Source organism: Chiloscyllium plagiosum, unplaced genomic scaffold (assembly GCF_037043375.1).
Source record: "Chiloscyllium plagiosum isolate Xiang-an unplaced genomic scaffold, Cpla_swu_hap1 HiC_scaffold_7, whole genome shotgun sequence".
Taxonomy (NCBI): Eukaryota; Metazoa; Chordata; class Chondrichthyes; order Orectolobiformes; family Hemiscylliidae; genus Chiloscyllium; species Chiloscyllium plagiosum.
Window position 1 is genome coordinate 79,455,025 of NW_028270145.1, and position 17,025 is coordinate 79,472,049.

A 17,025-nucleotide genomic window follows, 5' to 3' on the forward strand; every position below is an offset into this window, starting at 1 on the left:
TCTAGTTTACAATGTTGAATTAATTTTTTTTCATTTTAACTTTTTTAAAGTATTAACTTCATTTTTGTTTTCTTTAAAGGCTAATCAGGCTGCAAAGAAACCAAAAATAGATGGTCAGATAGCTGATAATGTTCTTCCTGGTTCATCTGGGCCCCATGAATCTACATGTTCTGTTGGTGGTGATCCTGCTTCAAGTGCAAATTTTCCTAAATCAAATTCCACAACAGCTCTACCTGCATCATTGAACTCTGGTGGTATTTCAGTGCCAGCACATGTCCCTGAGATGATGGCTACCACTTCATTCAGTTCTACCTCCCAACAAGAGTGGCCTCAGCATCCGCACCAGAACATGGAGCAAGTTCATTCTCATAAACAAGATCTGTCAGTACCTGTCAACAAAAATGATATGATCTCCATTCAGCAGTCAACATCTGGACAGTTAGCTCAAAGCCATCATCGATCTGAAAAAGTTTCAGGGCACTCATCTAGTAAACATGAACATCTTAAATCTGGTAATGGTAAACATCATGGATTCCCCCTTCCAACTGTACCAGCTCCTCAAAAATTAGCTTTGGACAGATACAGGGAAAAATTTGCTGCAGAACTTGCAGTACAGAAACGCAAATTAGAAACACTGGAGTCTGATGTGAAAGAACAATATGCTTCTGCTGCTCAAGCCCTGGTTGAACAACAGAAAAAACGTGCACCGGTGCAGCAGCAAATTCAGCATAATAGTAATGCTGTGACTTCACCAATTAAGATGAAAATCCCTATTTCATCAGAAAAATCAGAAAGACATGCAGCTGATAAAAAGGAGAAGGGTTTGCTTAAATTGAGGATACCTATCCCACCAACAGAAAAGGCTTCTAAGGATGAGCTAAAAATGAAAATTAAAGTTCCCTCATCTGAAAGACACAGCTCCTCAGATGAGGGCAGTGGTAAGAGCAAGCACACAAGTCCACGTGCAAACAAGGATCATAAGGAAAAACGGAAGGACCATTCTTCTCATCATCACCACCATAGCAGCCACAAGCATTCGCATAGCAGCAGCAGCAGCAGTAGTGGGAGTAGTAGACACGGTATTGATGCATCGAAAGGAGGAGCTTTGCGGAGTCCTGTGGGTCTGAGCGGTGATGGCAGCTCCACTGGCTCCAGCTCTTCACGCAAGAGGGCGCACACCAGTGATACCTCTCACAACCACCATCCCAAAATGAGCAAAACCTCCAAGACTGCAGGTACTTCATCTAGCTCTTCTTCCTCTTCCTCTTCTTCTTCCTCCTCTGTGAAGCAGTATATATACCCTTACAACTTAATTCTTAACCTTCCCTCCTCCCCTCCTCCCACTGTCACATACCAGGTGGGCTATGGACAACTCAGCACCCTCATGAAACTGGATAGGAAACCTACAGAGGCCAACGGTCACAACGCCAATCCAGAATACAATGCAAACAGTCAGCACATGGACTACAAAGATACTTACGATATGCTGGAGTCACTCTTAAGTGCTCAAGGAGTGAACATGTAGCCGTAATTCGCAGCCTGTGTTTAAAGTTGGAATTCTTCTCCCTCTTAATTCAGCTGTGACAAAAGTCATTGCTGCCACTGCTTCCATTAGATCTGAGCACTGCTTCCCCATTCTCCACTTTGAAAAGGAGATTAGCGTAAGCATAATCAGAGGTGAATGTTGAAAGGGTTGTGCTCTACATAGTATTATTACAAAACTGTAACTTCTAGCATGAAATGTGCATATTTAATTTTGCCGATATTTCAGCAATTGAAAATTAAAGACGGCAGACTGCTGCTTGTGAAGGTTTAATGCCTAATACATTGTGCACACTGATAATGTGGCAGTTTGTTGGTTTTGCAATCTGTCAAAGCCCATGTTCATATTGCCACATCTTTCAAAGGAGTGCAATTTTTTTCAAATTTAATTTTTGTCCTTCTATTGTATGGTGATTTTTGCATGTTTCTAGGACAAAAGGGATGTAAAATGGACATTAGAGACAACTGTATTAGTTTACCAGAAAGTGGAGAAAAATGTACATACATTTTTGTATGTTTAGATGTACTATGAATACTCAGGTTTGGAGCTGCTTGTAAGTATAAAAAGTTTAAAAAAAAAAGAGAGGTTTACATATGACTGAATTTGCTATAAAGTGCATTTAACAATTTTCATGGCTTGTTGAAGTAATTTACCCAGGCAATGTGCTGTTTCTTGATTACATTGGGTTATTAATGTAACATTTAAAAAATTGTCAAGGCTCATGTAGGAGAGAAGTTGAGTCATAAGTATGATGGCTGTATTTTTTTAGGTTAGCTCTTTAAGTATTACTTTAAATACATCTTAATCTACAGGGATCAAAGTGTCAATCAGCCTCTTAACTTTCCAGCTTCTGTATGCTTGGATTATAAAGTAAAAGGAACAATTTACTGTTAATGATGTGATTTTTTTTTTCAGGCATATATATATATATAGGTTTGCAGTCAACTACACAAGTAAGGATATCTTAAAAAGGTATTATCTGACCTTTTATGACTTATGGAAACACCAAAGTAGTACTGTTGAAAATGATAGAACGCAGCTTAATTATTGTACCAACTATTTTGTATGTGGAGGATAATGCAAGAAAAACTTACAAGATGATTGAGTGTTGTTTCAGAACTGAACTGTTTTGGGTCTTAAGTAATCGAGACTGGAGCATTGTTCATGCCATTATAGTAATGTAAAAACAAATTGCTGTCAGTGGTCAGATATTACCTTCTTAACATTGAAAATTTCTTAGTTGAATTCATCAATAAATGTGATAGTTATTCACGTTGCTTTGTGTTGTCTTTCTTTGTTCTGTTGTGAATAATGCTACATTATTCAAATAATAAAACTATAAGCTTTGAAGTGTTTGATCCTAATGCAATGCTGAATGAAATATTACTTTAACATTGCTGTTTAGCTATACATTTTCTAATTTCATACTACCAAAACTTCTATTACCTCTAAGCAAAGACAGTTCTTTGAATTCTCTCTAAACCAAAAGTTCAGGGAGGTATCTAGTACTATTGTTCTTGTAGTTGGAATTAAACAAGTTGTTTGGCTTGTGCATGCCTTCTGTTTTTGCAAGGGGTAATTACAAGCTTACCATGGAAATTTTGTAGGATTCTATGGTACATTGCTTCACAGTGTGAATGGATCCTGTGCCACAGTGTAATTATCCTTGTCTGAAGTAAATATTTAGGATTGTAATTTAGAGCATCCAGCTTTTCTGTCACTTCAAATTTTGATTACTTTGTACTGATCTTTGTTAATTGACCTGTAAATAGATTTTGATCCTGGAAACCCATCTTCCCCCTTCAGCTTCAATGTATAGTTTTGATAATGTAATGTCAGCTGTTAACTGAATATTTTACAGATTTGTTAGTGATCTTAACTGTTACTTCTAAACACTTCATGTTTATAGAATCACACCTGTACCTTTTCAATATCATGATCAAAGTGAGGAAACCTGACTTGAGTGTCTGTTCTCATCATAGTTTGCTGAGAGTCTGGCTCCCCTGCCCATGGGAAAATGTGTGATACTCAAGTGAACTAAATAAGCCAACAGTATTTATGATGAATGTAATGTGTGAGATGGTAGAGAAATATCTGCGGCATCAGTGAATCGACGTTACAAGGATCTCGCGGTTTGTCTGCAGGCATGCCATAATGAAATGCAACCCTTCAGTGTTTTTTCTAGTTGCAAGCACGTCAACATGGTGCAACATCTAACAATTGCTTCCTCGTTGATTACTTTAACAGCAAGTGCCTATTGTGAACCAACCACCTTGTATACGGTGGAATTCTTTGTATTAGTAATGAGCTGAAAACTGAAAGAACTGCGAATGCTGTAAATCCAAAACGAAAACAGTTGCTGGAAAAACTCAGCAAGTCTAGCAGCATCTGTGAAGAGAAATCAAAGTTAATGTTCCTCAAAGATCACTGGACCAGAAATGTTGACTTTGATTTATCTTCACAGACCTGCTGAGCATTTACAGCAACTTATGTTTTCGTAAAAGTTTCAACTGTTGTGGCAGAAAGAAGAACAAGTTGAACCACAGCCCTCAGACTTGGCATTAGAACTTGCTGAAGACCAGGGCAATGTAGCAGTATCAGCATAAGCATTAATATTTATAAGGTGTCCACAAAAGTTATTGTCCAGCTCAAGAAAGCTCACTTAAATTTCTTAACTGTAAGATGCACCCTACATCTAGAGAATTTTAGAGCAAAATGTGTACTTTTAAAATAAGTCACGATTTTTATCCAGACTTCTCAAACCATATTTGAACATGTTTATTACTTTCAATTTGTTTTTTCCTTTCTCTCCTGTCAACCCTAGAGTTTATTCCTTAGTATGTTTTGAGCTTTTTGTATTTTTGAATAGTTATGGGCTTCAATCCAGATAACGTGCACGAAAGCTACCTTCACACCAGTATACTGTATCAAAATAAATTTAAGGTGTTTAATTTTCTTACTGACATTGTTCCTAATATTGGCGTTGAGTAGAGCTTCCCAATGTTCAAACTTGTCTTTGCAAATTCTTAATTGATTTGGAAGCAACTCACTTTCAACATTGGTACATTAATATTCATTTATCTTTCACATTAAAACATACTGCCTAATCAAGAGTGCTTGTGTTTATACCTACAACAGTTAATCATTCACTTGTGCGATTATGTATTTACTGTGTCCCTTTGTAGGCATGTTAATTTATTTGAGATTCAGTTAGGTAAGACATTTGCTTATGGTACCCTATATTTAGTTACTTGCTGTAGGTTCCATTCACATTTGGTTTAATTTCCCTTTTCATTTACTCCCTAACTCCATTTTCTGTTCTGCATTTGATTTTTGTTTACCGACGTTTGCTCCTGCAATCAATGCAAACAGTTATTGGTTCATAGTGCCATTATAGGTTTGTGCTGGTGAAAGGCTTCATAGTTTCCTCCAAAGACAATCTAAAGTGACAGAGGATTTGTAGTTACTTCGCCAGTTGAGATTATCTATGAATTTGCAGATTTATATTCTCAAGTAGTCTGAAACACTAATAGTGGCTGCTTGTATCCCAGTAAATACAAAGTTGTATTTCGCTGTTGATATATTTTCATGTATTAGTTCAGTGTTACTGCTTTGCAATTCCTATTGAGTGCCTAAAATTAGCTAACTGTCAATTCTAGAACGCTGGTGATTTTCATGCTATTTGTGTGCTTTTGCATTGGGTACCTCAAAGGCATTCCATGTATACATAAAATAAACTGCATCTCAACAGCAAAGAATGACTTGTCTCTTACTGACCTGGAATGCTTGTTATTTACAGATTATTTTATCCTGAATTTCAGAACATGTACTGAAATCTACTCAATTTTTAAAAAAAAATCTATAATCAAGAAACTGGTCAAAACAATTGAAAGTAATAATTTAATCTTCAGTTTCTTGATTGCAGTCAAGTTTTTTTTTAAAACTGTCTTAATGAGTTGCATTCTCAGGTGAGATGTTTCTGGTCCATCATTAGGCTTAGCTAGATATGTTTTAATTATGGTTCAACAATTGACCAATTTTCATCTCGATGCAGCTGGTAACCTGATACAGTATGCAGTCTGATTCCACCTTCGCTTAAAAGATAAACTATGAATAGGTGAGTCTTAGTTATTTTCTTACTAATTTGCTGCATGGATGACAATATGTCAAAGCACTTCAGAGTATTTGTTACAAGGTTTTTGTAACCTTAATTTTGACATGTCAATCTGTCCCAGTATTAATCATCATTGAGCCACAAAGTATGGGGGTGATGTTGGATCAGGGTATATAATTTTTTGCACAGGAATAGTAGGTGAATTTTAGGTTTTTTTAGATCCATTAAATTGATATTTTTACTGCTTTTGTTTTAAGCATTTAGAATTCTAAGTCCAAACTTAACACACTTGAGGTTTCCAAGTGTAAAACCAGTAGTGCCTTTTCCTGGAAATATGCCTCCCATTTGCCAATGATGGTTTGACCCTATAGAGAGAAACTGGGATTTATTAGATATTGCATAGATGTTTGTGATCTTCAAAATGTCTGCAAATTATTTAAGGACGTAGAAAAAAGTACAGCAGTCCAGTTTTAATCCATAATGCTGATAAATAGTTCTTGCTGCACTTAAACCTTCAGAACCATTCAACATGCCTTATATCTACTCCTAAATTGACACAGAAATGCTGATGGAAGCTAACAACAAATTAAGTGGATTTTGTCATCTAAAATCTCTCAACGTTAAAAGACTTAGTGACAAACTTAGATCAAATGTAAGTCAAATCATAAATTTCAGTGAGCTGGTATTCATTCAACATGCAAATCAGAAAATTGTCAAAAATCAACCATGCTTGCAACCTTGCAGTTTCCTTGTTTTCCATCCTTCTATTAAAGATACTTGGTATATACCTGGGTCATATTTAACAAGGAACAGTATCATATGCCTACATTATTTATAGGACACATCAGTGCCAGTTCTGGATGCCACAAAGTGTGTACATGTGTAAAGCAATCGCATGAATATTGTAGAATGCTTTTCACCGTGCCATTTCTTGCACTTGAAAAATCTGATTTTACTGAAGCAGTTCTCAAACCTTTTTTATTTGAACCTCCTTGAGTACCGAAATAATGAAATTCTGTGTTGTTGGCTCTGCCTGGTGATTGCAGTTCATTGCGTTTTGAGCTCCTCAAATCAAAAACTCTAATCCTCAACTAAATTTATCTTGCTATGAGATATTGCACAGAAAACAAACGTTGGTGTTATTCAAATTTTAAAAACTTTCAACCTTGTTCCATGCTGCTTTCGATGGTTAACCTTGAACTATAGTGTAAAGATGATTCATGGCAGAGGCAACTGCCAAGCTTGACTAGTAGTGTGTGCAGACAGCAAAAAGCTTGACCAGAGTGCACTTTGTTGTAAAACCAAAAGGGATCTGTGACCCTCGTTCATAGAATTTACCCCATTTTGGTTCCGGCGCTTAAGTTAACTGGATAATGACTATTTTCATGAGTGGGCCATACTATTAGGAAGAAACACTTAGCATACTGAAGTTGAAACTCCTGAAAAGTTCCTCCAGGATTGGAGGATTTGAGCAATAGACAGGGAGAGGCTGAACAGTCTGGAGCTGTTTTCCCTGCAGCGTCGGAGGCTGAGGGGTGACCTTTTATAGAGGTTTATAAAATCATGAGGGACATGGATAGGATAAAGTCTCTTCCCTGTGGTGGGGGAGTCCAGAACTAGAGGTAATATATTTATGGTGAGAGGGTAAAGATATAAAAGAGACCTTGGGGGCAACCTTTTCAAGCGGAGGGTGGAATGAGTTGCCAGAGGTGGAGGTTGGTACAATTGCAACATTTAAAAGGCATTTGGATGGGTATATGAATTGGAAGGGTTTGGGCCAGGTACTGGCAGGTGGGGACTACTTTGGTTTGGGATATCTGGTTGGCATGGGATAGTTGGACTGGAGGGTCTGTTTCCGTGCTGTACACCTTTATGACTCAAAATGAAAGCTGTGTAGATGGCAACTGGAAAGTTTAACTCTACCTCTTAGGATAGAGATAGAAATAACTTTTTTTTTCTCTTTTATTTCATCCTTTCACTCTTGAGTTGTCTGTAATTTAAACTGAGTAATGCATTTGGTGTATTTGAATTCTGTCATACTTGCCAATGACCTGGACCATTGTAATGAAATGCAACCAAGAATAAAACAATGATTTTGTTTTCTCTTTTCTGGTAACATTCACAGTTTGTGAAGGATTTAAATCAAAGATGTGAAAAGACAAAAAAAAGGATGAAGTGCCTTCTCGGAAACTTTACTTGGATGTTCAGAAAACAATATTGCTGCCTTTATCAATTTTGTTCATTTAGCACAATATTAGTAGGTTTTACTAGTGCTTTTAAATAATGTAATTGGTCTTTTGTGAAATGCCCAGACCTTTCAGTGTAATCGGAAAAGTCATTAGATGTGAAGTGAAACTTGTGTTAACCATCACCACCCCCACCAAAAAACTGTATTGGATAAATAGGTTTTCTTAGTGGTAGTTTATTTTGCTAATGTTCACCTTTGGTAAATTTAAAGGAGCTATTCAGCTTTACCTTTCAGATGGAAGCTGTGGCTGTAGAAATATGGTTTCTGTTTCAACAGTCTTACTAATTAAATAGGGGGATGTTTGAGGAATTGTAAAGTCTCTAGGATACTGGTCACATTTGGTGACTTTTTTTTTTGTAGCATATTTTAATTTGGGAAACTTCATGAATTTACTCATGTCCTATAATTAAGCTAATCTCCAACCATACTGATTTAAAATTTTTAAGGTTCAGGTACTTCTGCTATAACATGACAATTATGTTCCTTTGCCATCTTATGCTATAGGAAATCATGGTACGGAAAACTGCTGTACAAAATTGGGTTTAGAAGACAGAAAATTGCAATACCTGTTCAGTAGCATGTTTACATTATCCAGTGTCCAAAATTCATCAATCACATTATAGTTTATTTGTATTGGCAAAACGTGCATTATACCAGAATGACCTGCAGTCTTTGTATTCAGACATTTGAAGCCATACGAATTAAAAATACGAGGGGATGAACATGTATCCTAAAGTCTCAAAATATACTTTGAGTTGACCTGCAGATGTTAAATCATTAGATGCATTCATTCCTCAACTACGTCAACATTTTAATCTCCAGCTCTGAATTTTGAAGTTTTGACATCTATCTAGAACTTTCATAACATCGTAGTCATACGGCATGGAAACAGACAGACCCTTTGGTGCAGACCAATCAGGCATCCCAATCTAATCTAGTCCCATTTACCAGCATTTGTCCCACATCCCTCCTAAAGCCACCTTGTTCATATATCCATCCAGATTAGATTAGATTACTTAGTGTGGTAACAGGCCCTTCGGCCCAACAAGTTACACCGACCCGCCGAAGCGCAACCCACCCAGACCCATTCCCCTACATTTATCCCTTCACCTAACCCTACAGGCAATTTAGCATGGCCAATTCACCTAACCTGCACATTTTTAGATGACTTAAAATAAGCATCAAATATAAAGTCAGTAACCTTAACTAGTTATGGCCATATACTGGTATTTGTGGTTATTAAATGTTTCAAATTACACAATAGTTGTCAAGTCATCTCCATGACACTAACTCTAAATAGTTTTGTAGAGTGCAGAGTGTTCCAAAATTACAATAACTTATTTGCACCCACAAGTTCCACAAACTGCAATGTGGCGATGACTGGTTGTTGTTTGGGTGTAGAGGAATTTGTGCGTGGAACCTTTTAATGAGCAGAGGCAACTTCAGTTTAGCATTCATCCAGAATGTCTACATTCTCAGTACTGCGCTGCAATCTCTCTTGAATTTGTGCTCAAACTCTTTTGCTGGAACCTAGCCTTGCATTCTGACTTGAACAAGATTGTTACCCCTGAATTATAGCTGACACCACGAATTAATATCTATTAAAAGCTCTCTATTTTCCACAACATTTACTCAAACATCATTTTTTGAACTGACTTTTGGCTATGATCATAACAACAATTGTAATAACTTTAGAGTGTGTGTTGTGGATAATGGCATTCCTGATTGAACTGGTTGCAAATTAGCATGATGTGTCTTTAGTGGTAGCAAGCACATGCTGATTTATACTGACATTAACTTGCCAGAAATATGCCCATTCATTGGTCAAGCACCTGAAGGTAGTCCAGAACTTCTACCAACTTCCTTGGGACAGGATCTAATACCTTGGGGTGAACTGAGGAAAGGGAATGGTTTGAAGAAGGCACAAAGGGATTATGCAGATTGGGATCTAATCATTAGTGTTCTCAAGGCTTGGTGGTGAACTTGTAGGTGATGTTCTCAAACCTCTGACTTCACCTAGATGATAGAATTTCTAGGTTTGGAAAGTTCTGTTGAAGGAACTTGAGTTGCTGCAGTGGATCTTTGTTAATGTACATAGCTGCTGTTTTGATGATGGAGGGAAAGAATGTTTATCTATAAAATGTTGAGTGTAGATAATTTTGCCAATGGCAATGTCCTACCGTGATACTTATATGGTGTGTATGTTACTTGCAACCAACCACCCTGCACCTGATCTTGATGTCAGTCATTCATTTCACCTTACTTGAGTTCAGCTGTTGTCCATGTTTGAGCCACGGCTGCAGATATTTTCTAAACCGCCTATACAGAAATGTTAGTCCTAACTGCTCCCAGAAATGTATACTTGAAGCTAGGCCTCTTGGCTGAGAGACAATCACTGCACAGGAAGAGCCCTCATTGATTAGCTGTCCTGAGATGCAGCCATTTTGACAACCTTGTCTCCTTGGACCATAACTGTATTGAGGTCAACCCAAAGAGCAATTGTAAGCAGATTACTAAATGCTTAGTGGACCTTCAAGTTGCTAATGGCTAAGAACAGACCAATTGGGTAATGATCGGATTATAGAATCCGGTGAATTTCTGCCACAGGTGGGCATTTGGTCACTGAAAAAGAGTGGTGCAGGTACATGAAGAGAAAGTGGAGAATATCACTTGTCTCTTTGAAGGGCTGTCAGTCCTATTTGCAGTCAAAACATATCTGGGCAATTTTCTACTTGTGTGCATTCAATAAATCTGCAGTGGTTGTAATCTGTAGTTATGAAGTGATAGATCTTTACCTCAAAAGTAATGGCTACTCCAGTTTCCTATTTTAAATCTCAACTTTTTATTGCAGTTAGGCTGATGCAAGCAGTAACATTTTTTAAAAAATAAAATTGCCCAGGGAAGCTGTTTTTATTATTTTGCATGGGTGCTTAAACTTTCAAAGGGAACATTGTGAAAAATCCCCTAGTTATCCAATTGCAAAATAAATGAAATTCATACTATGCATTTCAAAAGTTAGTATAATCCTTCATTTGAGAAAAAAATGTATAAAATACTACTTTATAGCACAAACATTTTAGAATGTGTAATATGTTCCACAAATGCCTTATTTTATGCAAATTATTTACTTATGAAACGCCTTTATGCTGTCCAAAGGATCTCTTGAAAGTATTGTTGCTTGAAATTTTCTGCTATAATTTTGTCTTCCTGAAATGTTTGATTTGTTTCTTTGTGATGAATGGATGTTGCAGAAGATGTTTTGCTGAAGGTCGTTCATGCTGATCACTGGATTTAAGAAGATTGTCAATTAAAATTATTGATACATTACTTTGGGACATGTTTATAATTCCAATAAAATGTTTCAGACGTTTGTTAATACAATTGGCATCAATTTATTCTGGAAAATGTCTAAAGTATGTGTCCCATTAAACATGAAAGGATGCAATGCCGGATCTATTTGGAATGAGCTGAGTTATATAGATCGTGTAAGTGGGGGAGCATTTAAGAGACAATATTTGTGTTATTAGGTTTAAGATGATAATGCTGGACAATAGACAATCCAGAATAATAATAATTAATTGCTTGTTAACTTCACTGACCTAAAGCAGAAGTGTCAGGTAATCTAGGACAAAAGATTAGTGGTGAAAACTGGCTGAACCATCTTCAAGTGGAGCATCTTCAAAAGTTGGTTTGGATACTTTCCTCTTAAGGGAAATGACAAATAAATTGGAGCTTCTTAGTTGAAAGGAAGGAGATAAACAACTTTTCTTCTTTAGATAAATGTCTAAGATAAGTGAGAACCAGTACTGAAATTTCAGGAGTAGCAAAAACAAAGGGATTGTGGGAATTAAAAACTGCTGGCCAACGCAGGCACATCCATGATAAAAGGGTGGAAATAGAATAATTAAAGCCAAAATTATTTACATGCTACAAACCGAGCATGAGCTGAATACTTAGCATCTGTCATTACCAATGAGTTAGATGCTAGCTAGGCTATAGTGACAGATGGAAGTTCTGATACTAGAAGGGTATGAAATTAATGAGCAAGTGTCAATTATCAATATTTAAAGTTGACAAGGTACCTAAACCATATGAGATAATCCAAGATTAATGAAGGCACTGAGAGTGAAAATTCTAGCATGAGCCACAAACTTTCAGTCTTCCCTAGACTCTGGGACAGTGCCAAAGACCTGGAGAATTGCAGCAATTCTATCGGTGTTCGAAATATGCTGAAGATTAAGCTCATCAATTACAGACCAGTCTGTTTAACTTGGTAGGGCAACTTCTCGAATCAGTTATTCAGGATAGATTTAGTAATCCTCTGGATTGATTAGGAACAACCCACAGGGATTTCTAAAGGGAAAATTATATTTAATTAATTTGCTGGAGTTTATAAAGTGGTATGGGCAAGGAGAGTTTGCTTTTGATGTGTACATGAACTTTCAAAGGGCATTTAATATACTGCCACACGTGCTTGAGAAAAGTTATAGCTTGTGGACTAAAGGCAGTAACAACATGGATATAAACTTCATTGAGTGATTAGCAAGATTGTGGTGAATAGATATTTTTCGGAACTGAGGGAAGTTTCATAGCAGTGTTTCCCTACACTATGGTTTTGGGACCTTTTTTTGTTTTTCCTGATGTACACGTTAATGACCTATACTTTAGTGTGCAGATGATACCCTCCATACAGCTTATAATGCTAAGTTTTAATATACATATCAAAAAGTACATTGTCAATTTCTATTAGTATTCCAAATAGCTTGTGGCATCTGCGTCTTAAGCCTTCAAATGTTTATTGACAAGGACATCTAGATTCCTTTCATATATGCGCTTTTCAAATTTGATACTTCAATTCCTCCCACCAAAATGGATAACATCTCATTTTGCCACATTTTCCATCTGCCATGTTTTTGCCCATTCACTAAGTCTGATCTGAAGCCACTTTACAAATTCCTCAACATCTTATCTGTAAATTTGGAAATATTGCAGATGGCCCCGTCACAAAATTGTTGTTATATATTGTGAACAACTGGGGCCCCATTTACTGCTTCCAGTACCCTACTAGTCACAGCCCACTTATATGAATGACCCACTTTCTCCCACTGTTTTGTCATCCAATCCTCAATTTGTCAGTATATTACCCCTTATGTGCTTAGGATTTCCAGAAAGCTTTTGATCAAGTCCCCCACAGGAAGCTCCTTCGAAAAACTTAAGTATGTTATGTACATCAGCTCTCACTTATCAATTTTGTTAATTAAATCTTCCAAATAAAACTCCCCATGTTCATCAAATGTTGTTTCCCTTTGCAAATCCACATTGACAGTGTCAATTTGTAACATCTTTATGATAGATTCTAGAATTTTCCGCACTATTGGTATAAGACTTAACAGGTCTGGAGTTTCCAGTTCTTTATCCCTTGAATAGTGATGTTTGTTACTTTCCAATCCACAGGAGTCACTCCAGTGTCCATAGAAGTTTGAAAAATCACCATTGCATCAACTATATAGTTTGTAGTTAGTTGATGTAATCCACAATGGTTCTTTTGAGCTTTATGATTGGGAAAAAAAAGGTCAGCAGAGCTAGCTTCAAAAACTGGGAAGGCAGTTGGTTCTACCACCAAGCTGAATAAAGAGATTGGTGAAGGGAAGCTGAAGGCTGGCTGGACTGCCTCCCTATAGAATCTTACCTTGGGAATAATTGGAATATCAAGGAAAAAGAAAGTAAATTCTGCAGGACTGTAACAAGGCTTTTGGATTGGTCCTAGCAAAAATAAATATTAAACTTTGAAAATTTTGAAAGGAAACTTTCAGGAAGAAAAAATTAGAATGAATAGCTTAATTCATTTTAAGTTATGTTAAGCTAGTGGTGCTTGCTTTGTTTTGGTAGAAAATAAAGTTTCTTAAAAAATCTGGTGGCAGAGTTCAGATTTTTTTCTTTAAACGTTGACCATCTCTAATAAAACTGTGACAGCAGATGGTGCTTAAGCATATTAGAAACCATTACAGTAAGTCCTCGATGTCATACCGTCCACGTTTGCATGCTGAAATATCAGCTAGTTATTGATGCAACTAAACCTAAAGACAAGCAGGGCAATTTAGACACAACTTGATTTTTATTTTTAATTATGTACATATGGGCATTGCAAACTGCAGTCAAATTTTTGTTCCTTAAAACTGAACAATGGTAGTAGCTCTTCAAGCCATTGAAAGTTGATTTGTTCAGATGCGTCAGGTTGAAACAATGCAGTTTCACCAATGCTGCTGTTTTACAGCTTTTTAGCTCCTCAAAGGTAACTCTCTATGCTTCAACCAATTCCACCTGCCTGCTTTACAAAATTTGAATTTTCTATTCTATTTCACTGATTTAAAAAATCAAAACAATATAAAAATAAACATGATTTTTGAAATGATGTATAACTGTCTTCCTGTGGTGGAACAGGCACCAACCCCTTTCAGTAGAATAAAAATCTCTTCACCCAGTGGGTGTGAAGAATGTGGAGCTTTCTACTGCATGGAATGGTTGAAGCAAATAGTCTTGATACATTTAAAGCGGCAACTAGGGAAGCATATAAGGATAAAGGGGTGCATTTAGATTAACAAAGAGGAGCAGATTTTGGAGCTTAAATACTGACATGGAGCTTTTGTGTTATATAATATAAAATTGAACAAACCCTATAATGAATACACAACCCACACTGCCATGCTATTGCCTAGATGTTGAATTGATAGATTACTTCCTATTTTGTGACATCGTACAAAATTTATTGGTATTTAGAAATATACTTGCCTTGTGAGACAAATCTGTACAAAGTCTCTTGCATTGTCAGAAAACTCCTCAGGCAGGTTGGGCATCAGACCTCTATGTGCTCCAATATAAAACATGGCTGCCATTTTGTCCATATGAGCCAAAGGTGGTTTCCCTGATGCCATTTCAAACACTGTACAGCCTATACTCCAAATGTCAGATTTCCTGCCATGTCCAGTCTCATTGATCACTTCAGGTGCCATCCAATAAGGAGTTCCATGCATTGATAGTAACATTTCACTGTGCGTATCATTCATGTTCACACAAGTCATGCGTTTGGCACATCCAAAATCAATAAGTTTAATCACACCATTAGGCATAAGCATGACATTGTTTCCTTTTATGTCTCTGTGAATCACCCTGTTATCATGTAAATAGTCCACTCCTTTTAAAATTTGTTTAGTATATGTACAAAAAACAGGTTCTGGTAATGGCCCAAATCGACTGATGACACCAGCAATGGAACCACCAGGAACAAACTCCATGAAAATGCTAACAACATTTGCTTCGAGGTTTGTACCGAGAAAACTCACAATGTTCACGTGTTTCAGGTTTTTCAGTAATTCTATTTCTTCTTCTAATTTCTGATACTCTTTTTCTGCTGCAATTTGACTTGTTGCATCCAAAGAAACCTGTTTAACAGCAATTAATTTCCCTTGACTGGTTAGACCACAGTACACCTAAAAAGTTGAAAAAGGAAATGACATATATAGCACTTAGTTTGTAAGTAAAAGGACATAATTGAAATAAACTTGCCTGTATAGAAAACAGCTTTATGTTGTAACTTTTAAAAAAAAAGAATGACCATAGATAATTAAAACCACATTTCACCACTGGATATCTCAAATAAGCTGAACAATCGAGGTGATGAAACAAAGATCTAAATCAAAAACAGAAATGGCTTCCAAAACTCAGCAAGTTCAGCAGCATCTCTGGAGAGAAAGCAGAGTAATATTTTGGTGACTCTTCTACAGACTCTAAACATAACCTCTGCTTTCTCCCTGAAATGCTGCAAGACCTGTTAAGTTTTGCCAGCAATTTCTGTTTTTGTAAACAATAAAGGTGTTTCAGTGGTCATACTACGTTTTGTCCCTAATTATTTCAGAATTGCAAAAGAAGTGAGCCTATGTAATTACAAGTCATGGAACTGAACCCAGTGGTGGGAAGATTATTGAAATAAAGAGAAAGCATAAGTAATTTGGGGAGGCAGAGATTAATTTAAAAAGTGAAGATGTATTTGATATTTGCCAAAGTAGTTTGAATTTTTTGGGGAGATAACAAGGAAGGACAATGAGGTTGGCTATGAAGATTTTTAGTGAGGCTTTTGAGAAAATCCAAGAAGCAGGTTTATCAGAAGACTAGGTAAAAACAATGACTGCAGATGCTGGAAACGAGTTTAGATTAGAGTGGTGCTGGAAAAGCACAGTAGTTCTGGCAGCAACCGAGGAAAGTAAATTCAACCTTTCCAGCAAAAGCCCTTCATTTCCTGATCAAGGGCTTTTGCCGAAACGTCGATTTTACTGCTCCTCAGATGCTGCCTGAACTGCTGTGCTTATCAGAAGACTAACAGCTCATGAGATTCCAAGGATACTAAATTAAGTGAAAGGAAGCAAGTTGCTAGGGTCAACATGTGGAGTTCTAAAGGGCCCAGTACTGTGTCCCTGTCCTGTTTTTTATACACATATAGATTAAACCTGCATGGGTGGTATGTAAGTAGGAAGTTTACAGATGGTTTACAGATGAAAAGTGGTTATGTGGTCAACGGAACAAAAACTAGACTGCAGGAAGATGTCATTGGACTGTCCATTTGAACAGAAAGGTAACAATGGAACTTAATCTAGAGAATTGACAGGTATGCAGTTAGGGAAGATGAGGAACACAATGGGATGCACAGTGATTGGAAAGATTGTGCAATATGTATAAGATCAGAAGAACATTGGAATTTATGTCTTCAGATCCCTGAAGTTAGCAGGACAGAGCATAAGCATGAGGTGCAGAGGTGGGCTATTTGGTTCCTCATTCCTGGTCTGTAGCTTGATAGCAGTACCAATTGTATTTGACTCCCTTATTAATCGAGAAATCTATCTAACTCCATCTAAAGAAACATAGAAAAGACTCAGCCTCCACTGGATCAATCTTGGCAACTTCCTCATAAAACCTCTCTCTGGTATAAAGAATTTCAGCTATTTGGAAGGATTAGTTAGGCTATTCTTTTTGGAATAAAGAAGGCTTGGGAAATATTTAATTGCAGTATATATAGTTATGAAATAGAAGTTATAGATATTGCAGACAAGGAGGAGCTATTTCTGTTAA

The 17,025-nt window shown here is 36.8% G+C and overlaps 2 protein-coding genes across 6 annotated transcripts in view; one reads left to right on the plus strand and one right to left on the minus strand.

The window, feature by feature from the left end:
- The window catches only part of ccnt2a (cyclin T2a), a 41,220-nt gene extending 27,420 nt beyond the window's left edge, over nt 1–13,800 (plus strand). For 2 of the 4 annotated variants that reach the window (XM_043694050.2, XM_043694051.2), the window contains exon 9: nt 80–2,821. In XM_043694050.2, coding sequence (XP_043549985.1) covers nt 80–1,525 — 1,446 coding nt within the window. In that variant the 3' untranslated portion in view covers nt 1,526–2,821. Of the gene's footprint in view, nt 1–79; nt 2,822–5,597; nt 5,661–7,782 lie in introns of those variants that run through there. The other 2 variants (XM_087989201.1, XM_043694052.2) reach the window with 2 other exon arrangements.
- map3k19 (mitogen-activated protein kinase kinase kinase 19) overlaps nt 11,054–17,025 on the minus strand; it is a 72,110-nt gene continuing 66,138 nt past the window's right edge. For both annotated transcript variants that reach the window (XM_043694039.2, XM_087989198.1), the window contains exons 12-13: nt 14,695–15,392; nt 11,054–11,190 (exon numbers count right to left, since the gene is read on the minus strand). In XM_043694039.2, coding sequence (XP_043549974.2) covers nt 11,097–11,190; nt 14,695–15,392 — 792 coding nt within the window. In that variant the 3' untranslated portion in view covers nt 11,054–11,096. The remainder of the gene's footprint in view (nt 11,191–14,694; nt 15,393–17,025) is intronic.